This window comes from Chelmon rostratus, chromosome 24, assembly GCF_017976325.1.
Source record: "Chelmon rostratus isolate fCheRos1 chromosome 24, fCheRos1.pri, whole genome shotgun sequence".
Classification (NCBI taxonomy): Eukaryota; Metazoa; Chordata; class Actinopteri; order Chaetodontiformes; family Chaetodontidae; genus Chelmon; species Chelmon rostratus.
In genome coordinates, this window is record NC_055681.1 from 14,148,273 (window position 1) to 14,172,797 (window position 24,525).

Sequence of the window (24,525 nt, forward strand, 5' to 3'; positions counted from 1 at the left end):
ATCACCAGATTGTTTCCAGCCGCGGCGGGGAGTGGTCACCTCAATTGAAGCATTCTCCAGCCTGTATAAAAGATTCCAGCAGACCACTACTCGACGCCAGTCCGTAAACAACCTCCAGTCAGTGCACCCTGGCTCTGTTGGTAATTTTGACTCGCATTCCGAAAATTCTGTTTGTTAACCCTGCTTTCTCTCTGCCTAGTTCCGACCCTCTCTGCCGCCTGAAGATCCCTCCTGCCACACTCATCTGCCTCTGGTTGACCTGCCTGGAAAACTGCCTTCACTCACCTTCTATTACAAGCCAGCAACAGCCACACTGCCACGCCACCCAGCCCTGGGTGTACTCCCTCTCATTCCCCATTTCTGTCTGTCAGTAAGCTCTGATCTCTTGTTGATTGTTTCAGTTCAGCCTTTATAGGATCCTTAATTTATTAGCCTTGTTAACCTGTTTAGTTCTCCATTCTAGTTTTGTGTTCTGGTAGTTTTTCGCCTAGTTGCTAGTAAGCACAGGTAGCTTTGTTTTGTAGTTTTGACCACCACTCCCTGTGTTAACATTTGTGATTGTAAATAAATATTTTCTTTTGGACGCTACTGTCTGCTGTGTCTTTGTCCACGTTTGGGCCTCTGAACCTGATCCGTGACAGTACGGACTGGCCATGATGAGCTCAGCGGACAATGGGACCAGCGCTGACGGCGCGTCCATTAATGAGATGGTTCAGCACATTATGGATAGTCATGGAGCCTTACTAGGTCAGCACGATGAATTGATTAAAAACCTCATCACGACTACTAACACAATGATAAATCAAGTCTCACAATTAACAGGTAAATTGTCCACCTTAACGTCCTCAGCTTCTCCTCCAATTAATCCCCCCGCTACCGCTAGTAGCTCTGGCGTAGCAGCTGCCAGTGCCCCACCGGCCTCAGTTCAGCTACTCCGTGAACCCTTTGTTCCAGTCCCTGAACGTTACGCAGGAGATTTAGGCTCTTGCCAGGCCTTTTTAACACAGGTTTCTCTGGTTTTTGAGCTTCAGCCTTTCTCGTATGCCACTGAAAAAGCAAAAATAGCTTATTTAATTGGGCTACTGAAAGGATCTGCAAGAGATTGGGGCACTGCTGTTTGGGAAAAACAAGGTGACGTTTGTGCTTCCTATCCTCAGTTCATCTCAGAGATGAAGAAGGTTTTCGACCACCCAATTCACGGACGTGAGGCAGGGAATCGTCTGACCTCTCTGAAACAGGGAGCACGGAGTGTGGCGGAGTATTCCGTGGAGTTCCCTGGCGGCGGAGAGTGGGTGGAACGACACAGCCCTCCAAGGAACGTTCTACAGAGGGTTAACAGAAAGTTTAAAGGATGAACTCGCCACTCGTGATGAGGTAAAGGATCTGGATGAACTGATCTCCCTAGCTATTCGTCTGGATAATCGTCTGAGGGAGAGACGACAGGAGCGCATCCAGCGAACAGATCCAGCCCCAGTTTGTCCCGGTCCCACCTCTTTGCAACCCCAGGTCCTGCAACCACCCGAGTCCACCCCTGAACCCATGGAGATCGGCAGAGCACGGCTTATGCAGCAGGAGAGAGATCAGAGGAGAGCAACGAATTCCTGTCTCTACTGCGGAGCAGCGGGACATTACATCTCTTCCTGCCCCAAGAAGACAGCAAAAGACCTGGCTCACCTGTAACGGGGAGCATACAGGTGAGCCAAACCTCCACAACCTCCCCTCAACGGCTGCAACTCGCTGCTTCTCTCTGTTTTCAGGCCCACTCTGTTCCTGTATCTGTTTTGGTTGATTCTGGGGCTGAGGAAAACTTTTTAGACTGCAAGCTTGCCAGACAACTTCAGATACCTTCTGTTCCCCTGGAGACACCTCTGGAGGCTCGGTCTCTGAACGGTTTGTCCCTAGCCATGGTTCGGAGGAAGACGGTTCCAGTTAATCTTGTAATGGCAGGTAATCACCAAGAGACACTTTCTTTTCATTTGCTTGAAAATACACATCCTCTAGTAGTTGTGGGTTATCCTTGGCTCGTTAAGCACAACCCCTCTATTGACTGGTGCAAAGCAGAGGTTAAATCCTGGAGTCCATTTTGTCATGCTAACTGCCTCCGTTCTGCACTAACTCCAGCCTCTGAAAACCTCCTCCCCAACCAATTGACCTGACTAATGTTCCGAAGGTTTATCATGATCTTGCTGCTGTGTTCAGCAAAGAAGATGCCTTATCCTTGCCCCCCCATCGACCTTATGATTGTGCAATAGAATTATTACCAGGAGCTACTCTGCCAAGTAGTAGACTCTATAACCTGTCTAAACCTGAACAGGCCGCCATGGAAACCTACATTAAAGACTCTCTAGCAGCAGGAATTATCCGTCCATCCTCATCACCTGTTGGAGCCGGTTTCTTTTTTGTAGACAAGAAGGATAAGACTCTTCGGCCATGTATTGACTTCCGGGGACTGAACGACATAACGGTAAAGAACACTTATCCACTTCCTCTCATAAACTCTGCTTTCACATCTTTGCACGGTGCCACCATCTTTTCCAAATTGGACCTAAGAAATGCCTACCACCTCATTCGGATCAAAGAGGGAGATGAGTGGAAAACTGCTTTTAATACCCCACTTGGACATTTTGAGTATCTGGTCATGCCATTTGGACTCAGTAATGCCCCTGCTGTTTTTCAGAGCCTAATCAACGATGTACTCCGAGACATGATAAACCGCTTTGTGTTTGTGTACTTGGATGATATCCTGATCTATTCCAGGAATCAAGAGGAGCATGTTCAACATGTCCATCTGGTTTTGGAACGCCTACTTAAGAACCGCCTTTTTGTGAAGGCCGAAAAATGTGAGTTTCATGCGTCCACTGTGTCTTTCCTAGGATTCATCATTTCTCAGGGGCAAATCAAGATGGATCCTGCTAAGCTGTCAGCCGTCTCTGAATGGCCTCAACCCGAGACACGGAAACAGCTGCAACGGTTCTTGGGCTTCGCTAACTTTTATCGCCGGTTCATCAGAGACTACAGTAAGGTCGCAGCTCCCCTCACAGCCTTGACTTCCACATCCCGTCCTTTCCTGTGGACCCCTGAAGCTAACCAGGCCTTTCTCTCCCTTAAGGGGCGGTTCACCACGGCCCCCATCCTGATTCAGCCAGATCCCCATCTTCAGTTTGTGGTTGAGGTAGATGCTTCTGACACAGGAGTGGGAGCAGTACTCTCGCAGAAATCCCCCACAGACAATAAGCTTCATCCCTGCGCTTTCTTTTCCCGCCACCTATCACCGGCTGAACGAAATTATGATGTGGGAAACCGAGAATTATTAGCTGTGAAACTAGCTTTAGAGGAATGGCGTCACTGGCTTGAGGGAGCAGAGCAACCATTCATTGTATGGACAGACCATAAAAACCTAGAATATGTTCGCTCTGCCAAGAGACTGAATTCTAGACAGGCCCGGTGGACTTTGTTCTTTGGAAGATTCAGATTCACACTAACATACCGCCCGGGCTCACGTAATATCAAACCTGATGCTCTTTCTCGCCAGTTCTCTAGTGACGAACTCTCCAGAGACCCGGAAACCATCCTGCCCCCAACCTGTCTGGTTGCCTCCCTAACATGGGAGATAGAGAACAAGGTTCGCCAAGCCCAAGACCAACACCCTGATCCTGGTAATGGTCCTAATAATGCTCTGTTTGTTCCAGATTCTGTCCGTTCCCAGGTCCTCCAATGGGCCCATGCCTCCCGTCTCACCTGCCATCCAGGTGCCTCCCGGACCTTGGATGTTCTGAAACAAAGATTCTGGTGGCCCACGTTGGAGCAAGACACTCGGGAGTTCGTAGCTGCATGCCCCACCTGTGCCTGGAACAAAACCTCTAACCAACCTAGTGCTGGTTTTTTGCAGCCCTTGCTAGTTCCCTCACGGCCCTGGTCCCACATCGCTGTGGACTTCGTCACCGGACTCCCAGCCTCTAAAGGTAAAACCACTATCTTAACCATTGTGGATCGTTTTTCTAAGGCTGCCCACTTCGTTGCCCTGCCGAAGCTCCCATCAGCCAAAGAGACTGCAGACCTGTTGATCCATCATGTGTTCAGGCTGCATGGAATTCCCTCAGATATTGTCTCTGACAGAGGACCTCAGTTCACCTCTCAGGTTTGGAAATCCTTCTGTTCAGCTATGGGAGCTACTGTGAGTCTAACATCTGGTTTTCATCCCCAGTCTAATGGTCAGACTGAGCGCACTTACCAGTCTCTTGAAACTTTCCTCAGGTGCCTAGTCTCTGAAAACCCCTCAGTCTGGAGTGACCAATTATCCTGGGTGGAATATGCACATAACTCGTCGGTTAATTCTTCTTCTGGTCTATCCCCCTTCCAATGTTCCCTGGGTTATCAACACCCACTGTTTCCCTCACAGGAGCAAGACATCTCTGTCCCCTCTGTGGAAGCCTTCATCAGGCAAAGCAAAAGAACCTGGACAAAGGCTCGAGCAGCACTACTTCGCTCCAACCAGAGAATGGAGCACCAGGCTAACCGTCGCCGTGCCCCTGCTCCTAATTACTCTGTGGGACAAGAGGTTTGGTTAAAGACTAAAGATCTTCCTCTTAAGGTTGAATCTAGGAAGCTGGCTCCTCGATTTGTGGGTCCTTTTTCTATAGAAAAGATTGTGAACCCTAGTGCGGTTCGGTTGAAACTCCCTTCCACCATGAAAATTCACCCGACCTTACATGTCTCACAGGTCAAACCCGTAAAGAACTCTGCTCTTCCTCTAACCTCCTCTCTTTAGTATTTCATATTTCTACTTCTCCCTTCCACTCTTCCCCTCATCTCTTAAAATTTCAGTTTTTCTTTACATGACCACCCTCTTCTCAATCTTCCCTATTTCTTGAATCTTCTCTTCCTCTCCTTCATCTTCCTTACTCCTTCCACTTCCCAATGTCCATGTATGTTTACCTCTACAACCTTCCTCTCCACCTCTTGTGGGGGTTATTGGTGATAAAGATCTGATAAGTGTTGGAAAATGTCTTGAAAAATTAATAGCTTTAATTTTTCATATACATTCCTTTGCAGAGTGAGGACATCGAAGTCAAGAAGGGCTGTGTACTCAGAGGCCTTTGTGCATATCTCAGTGAGGACAGCAACACTCTTATCAAGGTGTACTTGGTCAGTAATTGCATTTTACTGTGAGCTTTAAGTCTTGCAATGTTTCATCATTGCATTTCAAAATGCTCATCGTTTTTTACCATTAGAACGCCAACACCGAGGAAGTTGAGAGAGACATTGCACAGACCACCATGGGGCTTTACGTGATCCAAAAAGAGGGTGCCAATGATGAGGAAAAGCCAGAAGATGTTGGAGTGGTGATTGAGGGCGTGGAACTGCAATCTGGGAAGTATTTCCTTTGGATGTGCTATGCTTTTTGGGCTCATCTACACACTCAACCTCAGCTATCCCCAAGAACTTAAATTCACATTTGAGTTCTTCCAGAAAGTGCTGATGAACTTGGATGGTAACCGACTGTCTCCAAAGGTCCAAGCACTTAAAATAAAGATGCTACAGTGAAATCACAAGTTAAGGGGCTGAACAATTGAGCCAGCCACATTTTTCATCTTTTACTGCCACTTTGACTTTGTGGAAATAGTGGATTGTTCATATAATGTGCTGTTGGATGGGATGGAGCATTTGTTGGACGAACCTACTTCTGGACCCTTTGGCCATTTTTTTCATTGACATTACTTATTATCCTGTTCCAGTTGAAGAGAGACACCAAAACTGACTGATCAATGTTATTTGGTCCTTAGTGATGGACAGCAGCAATGGACTTGCATTTCTCTGAAAATTTTGTTAAAATGATGACTTCATGTTACAGTGACATTTGACTGTAACATGTCAGCCCACGTTAGTCTGGAAGCTTTGAAGGATGTTTAAAATTGACTATTTAACGTCATCACAGGTTATTTCATTAAAAACAATTCTTATGTGTGTAGCAATTGTATGTGTATCCAGCATGTGAAGATGCCCTTTCTTATTACCGATGTAAACCAAATTACATCACATTCCCAATATTGATGTGTGCAAAGCTTGTTAAATAGTTATGTGGAGCTCTCTTCTCCCTCAATCCTCCTCGTTAATTTGGAGCTGCATCCCTGGGGGTCAGGTGGACAGTTACATACAGTAAGGATTTGTACAGTTTTGTTAGATTGCCCCCACCCCACATAAACTCAACTGCTGTTCTGCTGTAATTTCACAGATCCAAATTAACAAGGAGGATTGAGGGAGAAGATTGAGAAAAGGTTTGACCTTTTTAAATGAGATGAGGCCAACTGCATTGCACTTGGAAATGGTGGCATTTGTATATTCCTGATGGGATGTATTTTGTGGTTGGATCCCTGACACGTGTTGATTGAATTGAGCAGGGCATGTGGTGCCTGTGAAGCGGCTTTAAACAATGTTCAAGTGCCAACGCCACAGGTGTACAGTGACATCCATATGGTGTAGACACATTTAGTTACTGTAATTTTGAAGTTACTGCCAATAAATCTGTAAGATCTATGCTGTGTTGCTTTGTGATTTTAAATGCAAACATATTTGAAATACATCATTATTGTATACTTTAGCACATAGGGTTTATGTGAAAGTTCACCTTACCTATATTTGAATAAACACATAAGGTTTATGTGAAAGTTTACCTTGCCTTTAACTGAATAAACACATGAAGTTTATGTTTATGTTTGCATTAACTTTAGTTAATGTATTCACACTGATTCTGCATGGTACAAACACATTGAATTAAATGGAACCCTCACATTGAACTTGCCTAATAAAATTACATGGAAAAACTTCATGTAATTAAAATACTTAAAGTCAATGTTTTGGGGTCAGTCATTTTTTTGAGTGCACTGACACCAAGACAGCAGAGAACTGAGCTCTGCATTTACAGTCTTGCTGCAGCATTTATTCAGCTGCAGGTTTTTCCACTAATGATTTATTTAGGCTTGTGACATTAGTCCAGCTGGGATGAGACACCAGAATGAAGGACTGACTCTAAAACAAGGTAAGAGAAAGCAGGCACAAGATATTTCTAACGTAAAAAAAAAGCAAGAGCTGCATAGTGACATGGTGTGTTGTTAAAACTTTATATGTTGATCAAGGGTCAAACAACCAGCAAGGACCCCCGATGACCCACGACAGGCCCTGACTGATGGACCTGCTATCCTGACCAAACCCCCGCCATGGAGGGATGAATAAAAGATGGCAGTAGGAAAACTGCAAAAGCCCCACTGTGTGTGGGTGATCACCTGCCACGAGAAAGCAAACCAAACCTCTATTTATACCTCTTTGGTGCTGTGGTGTGGACACAACCAGTATCTGATTCTCACCACCCAACTGTATTCACTTACTTAATGTAGGAGCTTGTTAACCCAATCTTTGTTGCTCTAATATTTTGAAGCAAGCTGTGGCCTAGGGGTGATTTAAACGAACATTAACTCAATGCGGGGTGTATCCACACATCAATCCTGCCCTGGGCTTGACCCTTACCACTGTCCACATACCCCTTACTTTTAGACAAGGCTACACACAGTGAATCCCAAAATCACTCTAACAGGAGGCATTTCAGACACATTTTCTCGATTGTCTGTCTTATATGCACATATCTGATGATCCGTTCCATCAGACAGAACACAGATTGCATCACAGCATGTGTTTCACTTGCACTATACACACATAAACAAGACCATATATTATGCACATAATTACAGTTAAGTAACCGACACTCAGGCTTGTTTCTGCATTAGGGCTGCAACAACTAATTGATTAAATCGATTACAATCCATTATAAAAATAGCTAGCAACAAATTTCATCAGTAATTTGTTGGGTCTGTTATGATGCATGGAGTGGGGGGAGTAAGTCAGCCAATGGCGAGCCTTGTGCAGCTCACATGATGAATTACAGGAAGTGACTGACATGGCTATCTACTTTGTCACTACGTTAATTCCTCTGCTTAACCTAACAACCTGAATCAACTGTCTTCCCTCCACGACTGCTCAGCTGACACCAAGGAATGGATGTCTCTTGATTTCCTCCACCGAAACTCTGACCAAAGAGAAATTCATGTAATTGGTCCTGATAACTTTTCCTCCACAGTTCATTAGTCCATTCCACTCAAATATCACATCTATCACTAAGAATCTTGATCAGTATATGCCTTTTGACCTACATGTTATTAAGCATATCAAGTCCTGTTTTCTTCAGCTCGGAAATATTGCAAAATGGTAAATGGACTGTACTGATATTGCACTTTTCTAGTCTGCCGACCATTAAATGCGCTTTACAACACAAGCCTGCATTCACCCATTCCCATGTGGTAGCTAGACCACCTGCTCATTACGCATTAACCCACTCACACACCAGAGATCGAACCACCCACTCTACCCCCTGAGCCACAGACGCCCCAATAAATTAGATACATGTTGTCTTCCATTGGTCTTTAACTATTGATTCACACTTTCATTTTCTCCAACCTTGATTATTGTAATTCTGTCTACACACGTCTCAGTCAAGCTGCTCGAAGCCATTTACAGTTAGTTGAGAATGCAGCTGGCAATTAACTAAAACTAGCCGACGGTCCCACCCCTGTTCTTGCTTGCCTCCACTGGCTGCCTGTAAAAAAATAACCTCCTAGATCCTGCTGATTACTTACAAGGCTCTGCATGACCTTGCTCCTTTAACATTTCTGATCTCTTTATTCTGTATTCCATTTCTCAACCACTCCAATCCCCTAATCTCGGCCTTTAATCCGTCCCCCGCTCAAACTGCAAAACAAAAGGCGATTGTGCCTTTGCTCTTTTAGCCCAAACCCTCTGGAAACATCTTCTCCCTATCAGATGACTGACTCTTTGGACTGTTTCAAGCAGCTTCTAGAACACATTTTTAGAGGCAAGCCTTCCTACAGATTTCCATTCTGGGCTTTGTTTTTGTTGTCTGGTCTGTCTTTTATTGTCCTGTCCTGTGTTGCGTTTTTTTTAACATATTTGTTCATTCATTTTTATCTTTCCATTTGTCAAGATCAAGCGAGACAAGTGGTAGAAGAGAGTGATAACAATGGATGGAAGAGTATAAATGCACCACACGAGTATGTAGCAAAACACAGAAAATAGCCCACTCGGTTTTGCTCTCTGTCAACGTGACAGCCAACTTTTCATTTTATAAGGGTTGAAGCTAATTTAAAAAAAAATAATAAAGGAGGTCAGCGTCAGAGAAGGGTAAAATATCGGAGAATCCCAGAAAAAACTGGAAGGTTGAAAGGTCTGCCAATGTCCATTTATTGAATTCCATTTCTTTATTATAGTGGTCTTGTCTGTTGTATGAAAGAGCATTGTACAAGAAGTTGAGGAATAAGTTTTCAAATAAAATGCTGGAACTAAAAAAAAAAATTAGCTTTTTTTTCTTTTTATCTGATTAATAATTAATCAAGGTAATAAGAAAAAACAGAGACTGGGATGCTCTTGTATCCAGACTGGCGCAACCAAAATCCACAGCCACGGAGGAGGCTGTCAGAGGAACATCACGTCTGACTCAATACATCCACATTGCAATGGACATACAGGACAGGTGATTTTTGAGTGTGATTTATATGAAGTTCAGTGTAGAAACAATCAATGACCGCTTGCCGTTTAAAAAGTGGCCTCAACCACTTCCCTACAGCACATTTAACATTTTCAGAGAAAAAATTAATTCAGATATGCACTTAATAATCTATGGGCTGGTGTGTATTTCATGACGGCAGGCATGGGGTGAATACGGTAAGCTTTGTCAGAGCAGTAATGGGCCAATTTAATGTTTGGATAGAAATGTTCATGTCTTAATTGTACCTGATTTGAATATGTGGAATATCAGGCCTTCCCCAGGTGTAATGCCTTGTATGATTAATGACCGGGGAAGAACTAGTTCTCACCGCTCCTCTCCCTCCCTATCATTGTGAGTATGAACTAGCTCACTTTCATGTTTCATTAATCTTATTCAGGCTGCTGAGCACACCTTTGGTAAAATCTCCTGTCTCATCAACAGAGTTACTTTGGAGTTCTGAAAAATGTCTCTGCTCTCCATGGAAAAGAGAGCGGTACTTTTTCTTTCACTTTTGGTCAGCTCAGACAGCAGCATTGACACCACATTACTCACCTGTGAGGCCACTGAACTGCAGTGTTCACAGTGAGGGGACATGGAGTTTTTGCTGCTCTGCCCCTGGCATTCTGAATGCCACATTAAATCACACCATGTAATATATTTGCTTTTGCATGGAACATTTTCATAAAATCATTCTAAATAGGACACACTTCAGTTTTCTGACTCCTCCTATGTTGTATTACCTCAGCAGTTGTGTGGCCCTTGTATAGTATAATTTTCAGATATTGATTAAATTGCAATACACCTGTCCAACTGCTCGTTAACACAAATTTCTAATCAGCCAATCACACGGCAGCAACTCAATGCATTTAGGCATGTAGACATGGTTAAGACGATCTGCTGCAGTTCAAACCGAGCATCAGAATGGGGAAGAAAGGTGATTTAAGTGACTTTGAACGTGGCATGGTTGTTGGTGCCAGACGGGCTGGTCTGAGTATTTTAGAAACTGCTGATCTACTGGGATCTTCACGCACAACCATCTCTAGGGTTTACAGAGAATGGTCCGAAAAAAGAGAAAATATCTAGTGAGCGGCAGTTCTGTGGGTGGAAATGCCTTGTTGATGCCAGAGGTCAGAGGAGAATGGCCAGATTGGTTCGACTGATAGAAAGGCAACAGTAACTCAAATAACCACTCGTTACAACCGAGGTATGCAGAAGAGCATCTCTGAACGCACAACACATCGAACCTTGAGGCAAATGGGCTACAGCAGCAGAAGACCACACCCCGTGCCACTCCTGTCAGCTAAGAACAGGAAACTGAGGCTACAATTCGCACAGGCTCACCAAAATTGGACAATAGAAGATTGGAAAAACGTTGCCTGGTCTGATGAGTCTTGATTTCTGCTGAGACATTCAGATGGTAGGGTCAGAATTTGGCGTCAACAACACGAAAGCATGGATCCATCCTGCTTTATATCAACGGTTCAGGCTGCTGGTGGTGGTGGTGTAATGGTGTGGGGTCTTGGCACACTTTGGGCCCCTTAGTACCAATTGAGCATCGTTTCAATGCCACAGCCTTCCTGAGTGTTGTTGTTGACCATGTCCATCCCTTTATGACCACAGTGTACCCATCTTCTGATGGCTCCTTCCAGCAGGATAATGCACCATGTCATAAAGCTCAAATCATCTCAGATTGGTTTCTTGAACATGACAATGAGTTCACTGTACTCAACTGGCCTCCACAGTCACCAGATGTCAATCCAATAGAGCATCTTTGGGATGTGGTGGAACGGGAGATTTGCATCATGGATGTGACCATTCTGGTTTAAGTGAAACTCTGATCGTAGAGCGTAGAGTTCTTCCTGTAGTTTTTATATATATATATATATATATATATATATATATATATATATATTCCATATTTCCTTAATAGAACTCTCCTTACTTACTAGCACCCTCTAGCAGCAGCAGGTGTAAATTATAGTAAAATGACTTGGGGTGGAGCTGGATGTATCAAATTAATACGATTCATTCAAATTGTTCTTTATGCACAATGTGGCTTTGGCTATCACGTTGCAAAAAATCTAACCAGCTACGAAAGGGACAGACTGAAAGAAAATTGTTTGTTAATGAGGCATTATCTGGTGGCAAGAGGTGAGGCCGACGGAAACGCTAGTCAGCTGTCATTAGATTCCAGTGCGACGACTTGTCAAGACTTGTCAAGACATCCAAACAACAGAAACAGGTTTATCAGAATGACTGTTCTGTGCTAATGATTAATAACGTGGATGTGTGTGATTAACTTAATTGAAGCGTCTGGTACTGTGAGCTGACAGCTGTATGGAATATGTCTTAAAAATACAGTATATTATATATACTTTATATATTATATATTTTATATATTGGGGGCAGCCGTGGCCTAGAGGTTGGAGAAGCGGCTTGTGTGCGGCTTGGAGGGTCGCCAGCTCGATTCCCCCCACCGGACTGGCAGAGAAACTTGGGTGTGGTGGAGTATTCACTCCCCCCCTCCATTAGCCGGCTGATGTGCCCCTGAGCAAGGCACTAAACCCCCCAATATGATCCCCGGGCACCTGATGTGGCAGTCCACTGCTCCTGTGTGTCTCACTGCATGTTGCATGTGCATGTGTGTGTTTCAGTAAATCAGCGACGGGTGAAATGCAGAGACTCATTTCCCAGTTTGGGATTACTAGAGTGAATAAAATTTTAAAAAATATAACCTGTATTTTTTGAAAATGAAACTAGTACAGCCATTAAGGTGGTACAGCAGGTCTTTTGTTATTCTTGCATAACTGTCAATATGATGTTTCATTTTAGTGCTGTTAAAAATCTTTTAATTGCCAAAGTCAGTATATTTTACAAACCATTTTATAACTGAGTCTAGGTCTGTCTGTGTGGACTTAAATATGTGGCAAGCATCTGCTCTTCTGCCTGTTTGTCATGTCTCTCAATGAATAAAAACAAGCTCTTATTTTTTTTTCATCAGAGTTGAGATTAGGGCAAGAACTGACAATTGGATGTGTGTTATTTCCATACAGTTTCTTTTTCTGTTTGCCTCCTCCTCTCCATCCTCCACCCTCCAGCTTTCCCTCTGTCTGCTCTCCGTCTCTCTCCCTCTGTCTCGCATCTTTGCCTCTCGCCCTTCCTCCACTCCACTGTCACGGAGTGGGAGCCAGGGAGTGACGCATCATCATTCGTTATTCCGCTGAACACTCTGTCGATTCCCCCTCTGAGCCTCGGTATCATATCTCATCAAGAAAAATGCCAGCCCTAACCGAGGCTGGCTCCAGATTAAAAAATCAGGTGCGCGGTGCCACGGGCAGATCTATTTGCAGCAAAAAGCCTTTTAAGTGAGAGGAGAGGAGAGGAGTTAGCGAGAATGTATCTACTGGATGCCTCACATTTCCCTGTTAAATTAGGCTGTAAATATCTAAATTCAGTATGAGGAAAATGCAATCACTGCTCGCTTTTTGAACAATTGCTTTTTGAACCCACCTTGGTTTTTATATTATCAAGAGGGCTTTCGCAAATGCAGGGTTTTATAGTTAAAATGTGACATGTGGTTCCTATCTCGTTTTTTTTTTTTTTAAGATTAAGGTTTAGAACATTAGTAGACCTGCTGAATAATGAGCATCTGATGTTCCTTTATGTTGGGGGGGGGGGGCTCTTATTTAAGCCTGGGTACTGAAACTGCCTGAGTAGCAACTGAACTGTGTCTACAGCACCACCAGAATCTATCAAGTACTAGAGGTTGCCAACACATGGTTGATCCCTATTTACAGTAATACTTTTATCAATTTAACAGTATTTCTTATAGTCAAACACTGAGACATTTAAGCTGAAACTGAAAACAATGAAGGTTACCCAGCCCAAGACTTACTACTACAACTACCAAAACCACTATTACCTAACCAAGCCTCCTCAGTTAGATTCAGTATGTATATGGCATATGTCTTTGGTAACCAATACAACTGTAAATCCTTGATTATCTATTGCGCTGTAATTAGGCTTGGTGGTGTATATTAGGAACAAGGCATGCTAATACAGACCAAACACTCTACAATGCCTGACACATCCTCCACAGTAGAGGCAGAGTTTGTTGGCTTGTAGAAAGCCTTGTACATTTTCTAGTATTGTCACTGCAGTGGTCAAAAAGCTCAACAGTGGGGAGGCATCAGGAGGGCTCGAGATTTGCTGAAAGATGCTGACGAAGGGGTCAGGACACAAGGCTGTCTTGGTACACACCCTCTTCAATGACAGGTCCTGACGGTTTAAAAAGGGTACCAGAGAGCTTGCTCCAACTATTGGGGGAAGCTTACGCCAGGGTACCTGCAAAGAGACTTGGATTGATTGTCCAAACTGCAGATTCGGAGGGAGCTGTGCCAATTTCCTTCTGCTCGCAGAACAGTGGACCAGGTGATTACCCTTGCGGGGGTTCTGAAGGAGTCACAGGAGTTTGCCCATCTAGTTTGCATGTGTTTTGCAGACTCAGAGCAGATTTCTGACCATGTCCTCACTGGGATTCTTGTGAAGGGTACAGCAGGAGAATGGAGCATTTACTACAAGCTGTGCTGTATGGCATGTGGTAACTGTCCCAGTACAATTCACAACAACCACACTGAGAGGTGTGTCAAAGTCTTCAGCAGGAAGTCAAGCACGTTCTCAGGGGATGCTCCGCCAGGGTTGTGCCTTGTCATCAGTTCTGTGATTTTCATGAACAGAATCTCTGCATCAGCTGTGCAGTGAGTGTCCAGTAGGGTGGCTGCAAGTTTGCAACTCTGCTTTTATGGGTGACGTGGTTCAACTGGCTTCGTAAGACCACGACCTCTACTGCAAGAGGATGTTTTGCAGCCAAATGTGACCTTGTGGGACTGAGGGTACAGCAACTTCAAAACTGAAGCCATGGTACTCCAGCCAGAAAAAAGAGGAGGGAACCTTTGGGTTGGTCATGAGTCACTAGCCCAAATGATGGAATTTCAGTATCCTGTGTTCTTGAGGATTCAGCTGTGTATAGATAATGGATGGATGAATGGAGTAATAATGTAGAGCATCGGAATGCTGTTGTGAAGAGGGGGATGAGCCTGAAGGCGACGGTCTTGATTTACCAGATCTTTGTCCTGACCCTCATGAGCTCTGGATAATGACCAAAAGAGTGACACAATGGATAAAAGTAGCCAAATGTAAGTTGCCTTGCCAGGGTTCACCATTAGGTATAAGGTGAAGATATCAGACCAAGAACAACTGTTCGTTTCTGATCTATTTAAACAATCTATAGTGCATGGTCTGAAGTGCATGGCACAAGTGCATTTAGGGCATGCCCAACTGCAATCCTCTTTAAAAGCCAGGTGTTCCTGCACCTGGCGCAGCACTATTTAAATTGCAGATGCGATGTGAAGCAGGCATGTGGGAGGAGCTAACTATTTGAATAATGTGCCCTTTAAATAGCAGGAGCACCCTGCATAATTAAAGAATTTAATACAATTCATAATACAACAAATAATAATAGCAATTCATAATAGCAATAGCATTGTGGACATTGTTCAAGGCCACTTGATGACTAGAATAACAAGATTGTGTCCAGTCATCTACATGATTAACAAGATACTCTAACTATATTTGCTCCATTTTATTCCTAATGCTATAAAAAAAAAATAACAAAGTGCTACATTAGCTTGCAGTGCTCCATGTTAGAACAGGTAACATGTTATTGCAGCCCTTTGCAGCTACGGGCAACATCATTTCCATCCTTTGTATCAGTGTTTTGTTGCATGTTCACACAGTCACATGTCAACACACTGGATCATGGTCAGATTTCCAAGACATCATTTGTTCCTTCAGTTGTGCATGTACGTAAATAACAGAATGTCAAGAGCTTATGAACACATTCACTAAAATAGGAAGGTCAGCGTCTTGTTCATTCATTTTATTTGCTTCAGATGCAGAATTGTTTGCAATGATGCTGAATGCAATGATTAATGCAAGAGGGCAGCTATTGATAAGAAAGACCTTAAATAAAATGTTGTGTTCATGTTTATTTTTTATCCATCCAGTTATTTCTCGCTCTTTTTTTTTTCAGGATTCATATTCTGAGGGCACGCACCTAATTCAAAATTTGTGCATGGTTGGCCTTAACAAAAGTGAATACAGAGGATGTGCTAGTTAAAGGTAATGCCTAGAAAATGACATGAAAAGTCCATGGCCTGGTTTCCCAGCACACTGAGTGACAGAACAAAATCTGAATACACCCATTACGCTTTCGTTTTGGGTCAATCCCTTACTGTGTAACAGCAGTGTTTCAAATCTCTGGTTGCAGTTTTACCCAACATTACTGCTGGCTGTGAGCTGTGTGTGGACTTCAGCTCAGCATTTAACGCTATCATCCCAGAAGTCCTCCACTCTAAATTCACCCAACTCACTGTGCCAGCCCTCACCAGTCAGTGGATCACAAACTTCCTGTCAGACATGAGCTATCAGGTGAGCCCAGGTAAAATTCACATGCAGCATTGTGACAGTTAGCACCTCTGACCAATGAATGCACCTCAGCAGATCCGTCTGTTAAACTCCGAGACTTTGCAGATGACACAACGGTCTCACCCAGGATGTTGATGGGTCTGCATAAAGACAGGAGCTTGAACAGGTGGCCCTCTGATGCGGTCAGAACAACCATGGAGCTCAAAACTGTGGAGGTGTCAGTGGACTTAAGGAAGAGATCCCTCAATTCTGCGCCCACTACCATACCTAACAACACTGTCTGCTGTGGAAGCCTTCGGGTTTCTGGAATCCCTAATCTCCCAGGACCTAAAGTGAGCATCCAATATTGATACAAACATCACAAAGGTACCAGCTCAGGAAATTCAACCTGCTGAAGGAGCTGCTGAATCCTTACTGCAGACCCATCATGCTACACACAGACGCATTCATAGCATATATATCTATTCTATAATTACACCTGTCACTTGTATATAACACTTCTATGCTTGTTTTGATCTTTTTCAAATTCCCTGTCCTGCATCTCAATTTCTGTCTGTGTTTAAGTACATTGAGAGCAACTTAAAAACTGTAGTCTATTCCTTGTGTACACATGCTTGGCCAATAATGCTGCTTCTAATTCTGATATTCCGAGATAAATGGGGACGTACTAAAGCAACAAACTATTTGAATTTGAACCATGTCCGATCCTACTAAAGTGGACAGTAATTCACTTGTAAGCAAACAAACAGCTCTCATGAAAGTTTATCAGCACAGCCACACAGGCACTTATGCCACACGGGCACTGCTTCTCTCTCATCTATATTATTCACACAAGCTTAAAGGTCGTATTTCAACATTTTAACTACTATCTGAAAAAGTCCATTCAAACCATTCAGTCCTCTCTGTCCTGCTGTTATTAACAACTTTGTCAGCAGGTTGTCTGACAGCTGCAACAGAACCCAGATGTTACAGCTTCACTTCGGCTCTTGACTGTTCATTCTAAAAATTCAATAAATCACCACAGATGCAGACTGTCCACAATTCAGAGTTAACAGAATAAAATCTTATTTAAGTGACAATAGGCCCTTTTTTTTGCTGTAATGCATCATTATGAAGTAAATGTTGATTGCACAGTGTAATGTAGTGGCTAAAGAATAATGACATCATCTGCATTTAGATTGATATAACCTCACTTTCATCATGCAGTTTTCTCTGCTACCAGGTACCATCTCCCGGGAAAATTAAGGCTGACTGGTGAGCCAATCCCCCTGGCGCAATTTATATCTGCTTGTATGCCTCCATTATGGATTAAATGAATGAAGGAACTCTCCTTCTCCGAATGTTTTCTTCTACTTCCCACGCTACACCAACCCCTGTAGTTACCTGTTTGTGTGAAGCAACACTGTAATATACTCCCATATAATGGTATTACAGTTTCACGTTACTGAACATGATTCTTTTTTCTCTCTTATTTCCAAAGCGGTGTTGATCGCTTCGTCACGGAAGTTTGGAAACGAATGCAATCTGTCTTGTTATTTTGGTAATTGAAAACGGAAAGCGATCGGCAGCAACAATAATACCACTTGGATATGCTATGTGGGATTGAAAAGTTGTCTGTTCCCACTTTCAGAAAGCCTAAATTGTCATTCAGCTGCATATTCAATTAGTAAGCTGGTCACTGAACAATGATCAACTGTAACTTGTTTAAATCAGCATAATACTACGAATTTTTACGTACGGTTTACAGTGTGACTGTTTTCATGAAAGTAGGTCAGGCCTGACACTGTTATTTGGTGACTTTTAGTGAGATATTTGGAAGCTATTTTAGACTGACTCAACGCAGCAAAAGGCTTCCAGGGTGTCTGAAAATATATCTCGAACAGCCCGTGAACCCTGAAAGCTCACCACATTTGATCAAAGTGGCGCAGCAGAAGTGTGTGTCTGTCAGAGCAGAGGGTGGCTGACATCAGGCCCTGTCTGCATTACTGCAAATGGAACACATTAGTTGCAAATGAAAAGCTATTGGCTGACATGCAGGAAGGTAAACACGACGAGATCGACGGACATGAAGGCATATTGCTTGACGCGCTGTTGAAATGCAGTTCTACATCTCCTCAACATGCTGCACTTGTGTTTTCATGGTACATCTAAACTCCGAGCTCTCTAGGATCATATTACCAATGCATGATTTTTATCCTGCAAAATACCCTCAAATTTAGAGCTGTGCACAGTACATCTTAAGCCATGAACTATATTCAGAGGTGTTTCTATTGTTTTGCCCTCTTCATTTACAAGCGTGGGTGGGAGAATATTAAAAATATATTCCAATGTAATATAGTCCAGTACAACACCAGCACTTACTGTGACCTCAATAAAATCTCCTTTAGCTCTGTGAAGGTGGGAGCTGTTGCACTACATTGCATTAGATCATATAGATGTAAAACATAACAAAACTGGACAAAACTAAACAGCAAAAACATTAATTCAAAACTTGCAACTTTCAAAAATGCTGTTGTCTTTTGAAATGTTCTGTTTTCTTGAATGTATTTCTCTTTTGTTGTGTTTTATGGAAAGCGTTTTGTGGAATTTCTTTTTGCACTTTCGGTTTTGTTGTTGCGTTTCATCCAGCGTTGTTGTGTTTTGCACTCTTTTGTGCTTTTCTACACTTTGGTGAGATCATTTGTAGCGTAGTGAGCTACTAGTAAATCTTTAAACCACATTTTTTTGTTTGTTGGCACAGTTTTAAGCTCACTTACTGGCTCTTATTTGAGGCGAAATGAATCGATTTCAATAGAGTTGTTACTGCATGTTCTTTCAACATGGTTTCATTTAAAAAGCACTATTCATCAGTTAATGGTTCCAAAGTTACCTGCATGGTGGGTAGGGTTCAGGAAAGAGTGATATTAACATCAGGCTTGTGCCAACTGGTGATCAGATCATATATAGATGATTGAAGGGATGATCAGCCATTGATTTTTCCTATAATCATTAACTAACTTACCATTAGAAATAAGATGTTTTACTTCCACCTGCTGTGTATTTAGAGATGCTTCTGGTGGAGAGGCATGCCCATCTACTCCTGAATCCTGAATTACACACCAGATTTCTTTTCCACGGATCTGTCGCAACACAACTCTGTCTTCATATACCTGCTCACCAAAAGTTTGCTCTGTGTTTCGTAAATGTGGCGAACTTTGAAATTGCGATATTTAAGAAAATGTTGACTGGAACATGATGCTGTTTTACTGTCGCATTGAGCACAAACAAACAGACTTTTGCATAGCTTGCAGACAGGCTGTACAACATCCATAGACTCACCTTCTGCACCTTGGTAAAACCATGATATCATTTCAAAGGTTATGTCACCACTGTTCCTACAGTGGCAAGTTTACATACATTAGTCAACTATAGCTGACCATACAATCAAATGTTAGACTGGATTTATGAAGTTTTATAATGCTGTTTAAAATTCTCCCTTTCTGATAAGATGAATGTAATTTTTATAAGCCTGTTTCAGTGTGACCAGACTCCTAAAAAATCCTTGAAAATCCACAATAATAACTGGATACTTCCTCCGCAAAGCAGGCAGTCGGTGCTCAAAACAAAATGACAGTTACAGTTACAGTTCAACTAAAATTAATGACTCTTCATCTTAACAAAAAAACCCATTGTCGGGAATGCAAATATCCAATAGACATGCTTTGATAGTAGGTCCACAGACTAGAGAGGCGGGAGACCGAGAATAATCCGACTTTGTAGAAGGTGAACTATGACTTACAGACTTTTTGGCTCGTTGCAGAGATGGACTGGACCTAATGTTATATAGAAGCATTAATTAATAATGATGAATTGACACAATGCTGCCTTTTCATCTAGTTAACGTTAACTAACTATACACTGCAGAAAGAAATATTTAAAAATGAATTCACTGTGGCACATAAAGGCTACCGCCAGCTACAGGTAACTTTTAAGGTGGATTTTTTTCTTGGATGTCACTCAATGCAAGAACTGACATTGTGAATTGATTAACACACCTTGAACATCAACATGACAACCTTTGGCTAAGGTTTAAATACTGACGCTATGCCCCACATTTTTCATTAGACCTGATCCTGGATCGACAAGTTTAACTTTGCTGTTTTATGCTCGGAAATACAAATTACAAAATACTAATTATTATTTAACTTCAGTGTTTGAAAGGTTTAGAACATGGTTTATGTTGGTCATTTTTATTTTTGTAATAGTATCTAATTTTAACCTTAAGTGAGGTGGCAATTAAATTTCTTGAACCCAAGCTGTCCACGCTGACATGCCACTGGCATGCTCTGACATAAATCCCCTGATCCTCCCCCACTCCTGCCGCCCCCTAGCTGTCGGATCACCCATCTGCAAACTCAAGTAACCGTGAGAGACAGAGCGAGAGAGGAGAAGAGGTTACAGCAGTAAGAAGTAATGAGGCTGCAGCTGGATGTGAAGTGGAATTTAGGTGTTGGAGCTGGGCGGCAGGTGGAGATGACTGACAGCTTGCCCTCTCATTGTGTTTTTTCAGTGCGCTAGGCAGACTGACATCAGTTAAAAGAATCAATGACATTAAAAAAAATGTAAATAGAATTAAATAAAAAGCATTTCGACCAATATTTTAATCTACTTTGTAGAAAAACACACAGCAGGTGATGCTGCTTTCTGCTTTCTTTCATCTTCACTGAAAGAAATGTGACTAGATAATAGATACAATCATGCATTAATCAATAAATTGAAAGTATTTGTAATTTTATTTATTTTTTATGCAACTAGTTGTTGTTTGACGCTACTCAGTACAGTACCTACAGTACAATGATGAATTCTTACAGAATCCTTTTGACAAATTATTTTTACAAATTATTTGTAAAATATATTTTATGTTAAATTTTAAACACTGCTATGTGGGAAAAATACTTGATATTTTATAGGAAAAAGTTGCAAAACACAACAAGGAGATGCATTTGTCACATCAAAGCAGCCATCGTTTACTGCATCCACACGTTAATGGCTTTAGAGTAAAAATTTTATAAGACAATTTAATATTTTAGTAGCTTTCATTAGTTTAACACTAATCCCACCTCATATAACTGAGCTAAGTGGTGAATACGAGCACTGGTCTAATGGTGCAGTGGATTCATGAAGTACAAGCTTTTTAAACTCAAGTGGAAACATGTTCACCTCAATCCGAATTGAAATCTAGAAATGTGCATCTAGATACCTGTGCTCTCACTTTACCAATATTGCTAAATGCTAATTTATACAGCATTTAAATCACTACGCTTCAGAAAACACTCGCAGGGTGGGTTGACCGAGACGAGCCAATATTTAAATGAACGAGCATGACTTAAAATACGGTACATCCTGTAATCTGCAGTATTTACCTTCTCTGGAGAAGCGGGAGGGCTGAATCTGCTGGCACAGACCAGGAAGGAGTCAGGCTGAGGTTTGTTGTTCCTCACTTCAGGATCATCACCCAGAACAATGTGGTGAAACAGACTGAAGAAGTCTTTGTGTTGGCTTGTCTTCAACTTGAACGTTACACCGGCTGAGCTAGTTGCCACTGCAATGGGGATGTTGTGCTTCTGCAGATGGCGCACCAGCTTCTCCACACCTAGTGGTGCACGTGTTGCAAAATGAGACTTAAGGTTAGCCTAATATATCAATTTGTCATTATACAAAGCTAATATTTTCAATAATTTTTATTGAAAACATAGAGAAAACATGATATGGAGAGTTGCAGGATGATTTTAATCTAGGAAGAGTGAAGAGTACAGGGACACTGAACACATTTCTAAGTGCACAGTAAACACTGCACCTCAATGCTTCACCATAAATTGCAGCTGAGTCCCAATTCTGAAATGTATAAAATCGACATATCTAGACTACATATGTCACAAAGGGTTGACAAGGCTATCCCATCTAGCAGCAGTATCGGTAGGTGCAAGATATTCTATTGTCATCCAATGAATGAATGATTCAGGTCTCATCTTCCCCTTAGTGAATACACTTTTTAATCCTTCAGGTTAACACAAAATAGACGGAAAAGCATGTGAACAATGCCGCTTGCATCACAGCGGCTGGTATACACCAAGGAATCGAGGTCACTTATTTTTTTTCACTTTACAACACTTTATGAAATGTTGTAAGCTATGGCTCGTCCATGCTAGACATACAGATAACTGATATACAAATATTTCAATCTAGAAAAGCAATAGATATTGTTATTTATATGCATACAGTACATATACACATTTACATGTACACACCCAGAAAGTAATTTAAAAGTTTGCTTCTGCAACAACATAGTGCTGATAATATTGTTGGCATCCCAACATTAAAAACCCGACAACTTGGAAACTATGTCCATCAACTTTGACTACGTACAGTAAACACAGAGTCCACCTCCCCTTGTCTTGCCGGTCATGCATACATAGTTAAAGGTTTGTAAGGGCCTTTAGAAGCGTGGCTATATTGTTATCGTAAGGCATTATAGAAAAAGCTGTGTGACACTATCATGAAGCAGTTTTTCAGTTTCCCCATTGTGTGTTCGAGGAAAAATGTCACAAATGGTTCTGTAATCTCAGATATGATAGAACTTGAAGGCAACATTTTGGTTCTAAACTTAGAAATTGAAAGTGGAGTGTTCAAAGTCGTTATTTTAGGTCTGTGAAGATACACACATTTCCTTCACTGTTCAATAGTGGAGGCAGGTCACCTCGTCAGGATCATAGACCATCTCCATTATCATTATTAGTATGTGAATGAAATAATGTAAATTAGGCAACAGCATGGGAATAGTCTCCTATTCAGTAGTGATAATGAAAGGTGAGATTTCCCCCAGTTTCTCATATCACAAAGTAAATTTAGGAATATACGTTATTGAAGGAAATATGATCAAAGTACAGTGGAGCCTGGTCACATCTCGTACAGTCATCTACTGTTGTGGTAATGATATAAACAGGTGAAATCCAAGTCTGAAATATAAATCAAAACCTGAACTGTAGATATCTACAACATTGCTGCTGTAACTACCATTAACTAAGCTCATTTATGGCCTGCATGCTTTGGAAAATTCAACCCCTGAAGAGGCGCACTGGTTATGATATTGGAAAATTTTGCCACAAATACATAATAATAATACATAAATACAGCTGCATGTCATGTTCTAATACAGTGAACGAATGCTCTTTGTTCAATAGCATTAGCAGCACAGCTGAAATGTGCTGCATTAAAATTAAGTGATGACATGATATTTTACAGATTAAATCAGGGCATCGATTGATGAATTAAATTCTGACTGCACCTGTAGTGCTGAGAGTCAAAACAAAATATTGCAGATTGTGTGTATGCATGCCCAAAACAGCTGCATAGCTGTAAACACATGTACACAAATAGAAGGAGCAGCACTCCTGCATGTAGAATAAAGAGGACAGCAGCCCACACAAGAGCTAATGATAGGCTGCTCTCGAGCGGAGAACAAATCAGTTGCATTTTACTGTTTTATATTTCTGCATTCTTTTGTGAAATGCCTAAAATATGGCACTGACTGTTAAATGCTGAGGTAAATCAGGCATACCTGGCATGAGTTTGGCAGAAGGAAAGATCCTTTCTTGTATCTGTCTGCTTTCAGTGAGGAGTTCCTCAGCTGTAATGGGAAGATCCATAGTGTCCCGAATAATACGGCAAGCATCCAGAGCATTTTTGCCCATCACTGATGACTTCACGTCCCATGTGTACTGCTTTCCAAAGCGGTCACATATTTCCTGGAAGGACACAGTGTACAGTCGCTCTGTGTCTACAATTAGAAAATACAAAAAGAACATTTATTTAAATTAACTGTAGTATACTGTAGGAATTCATATGAATGGGACCTTTTGCACACTGCCACAAACATATATTTGTCTGAAAATGGACAGATGAGACTGTAAAGGCTGGTTGTGTCCTCAAACTGTAAATTAAAAAGAAATGTATTCAACAGTGCTTACTTAATATACATGAAATGATTACCCAGACGTGCTCCTTTCAGGAATCAGTCTTTAGTGATGCTTTAGTGTCAAGCTTAACATCATTACAATATAAGTTAATTTGTAGTCGTTGGGCTTAGCGGTAGATATACATTCGCCAAACATGGTGTAATATGTATTCAAGATGGTCAGTAGAGACAAATGTTTAATTCGGCACATGTCTGATTAATAAATAAGTTCTGACTGTGAGAGAAACCATAGCTGTCTAAAGTGGGTCACCGTTGCAAGGACGGGTAACCAAACATACACGTGAGCCAGGTTAAATAGCAGTAAACGTTGAATTCATAAGGCTTGTGGCACAAATTGCTGCCTTTGATGAATGCCGAATTCACCCACAGGTTATAACGTTAAAAATCCTTTATTAAGGAATGTTAGACGTGGAAC

The 24,525-nt window shown here is 41.9% G+C and overlaps 1 protein-coding gene across 2 annotated transcripts in view; it reads right to left on the reverse strand.

Moving 5' to 3' along the window:
* Window positions 1-24,525, reverse strand: part of LOC121627425 (pseudouridine 5'-phosphatase) — a 51,815-nt gene that overhangs the window by 27,013 nt on the left and 277 nt on the right. For both annotated transcript variants that reach the window (XM_041966329.1, XM_041966332.1), the window contains exons 2-3: window positions 23,694-23,912; window positions 21,499-21,728 (exon numbers count right to left, since the gene is read on the reverse strand). In XM_041966329.1, the coding sequence (XP_041822263.1) occupies window positions 21,499-21,728; window positions 23,694-23,912 (449 nt within the window). The remainder of the gene's footprint in view (window positions 1-21,498; window positions 21,729-23,693; window positions 23,913-24,525) is intronic.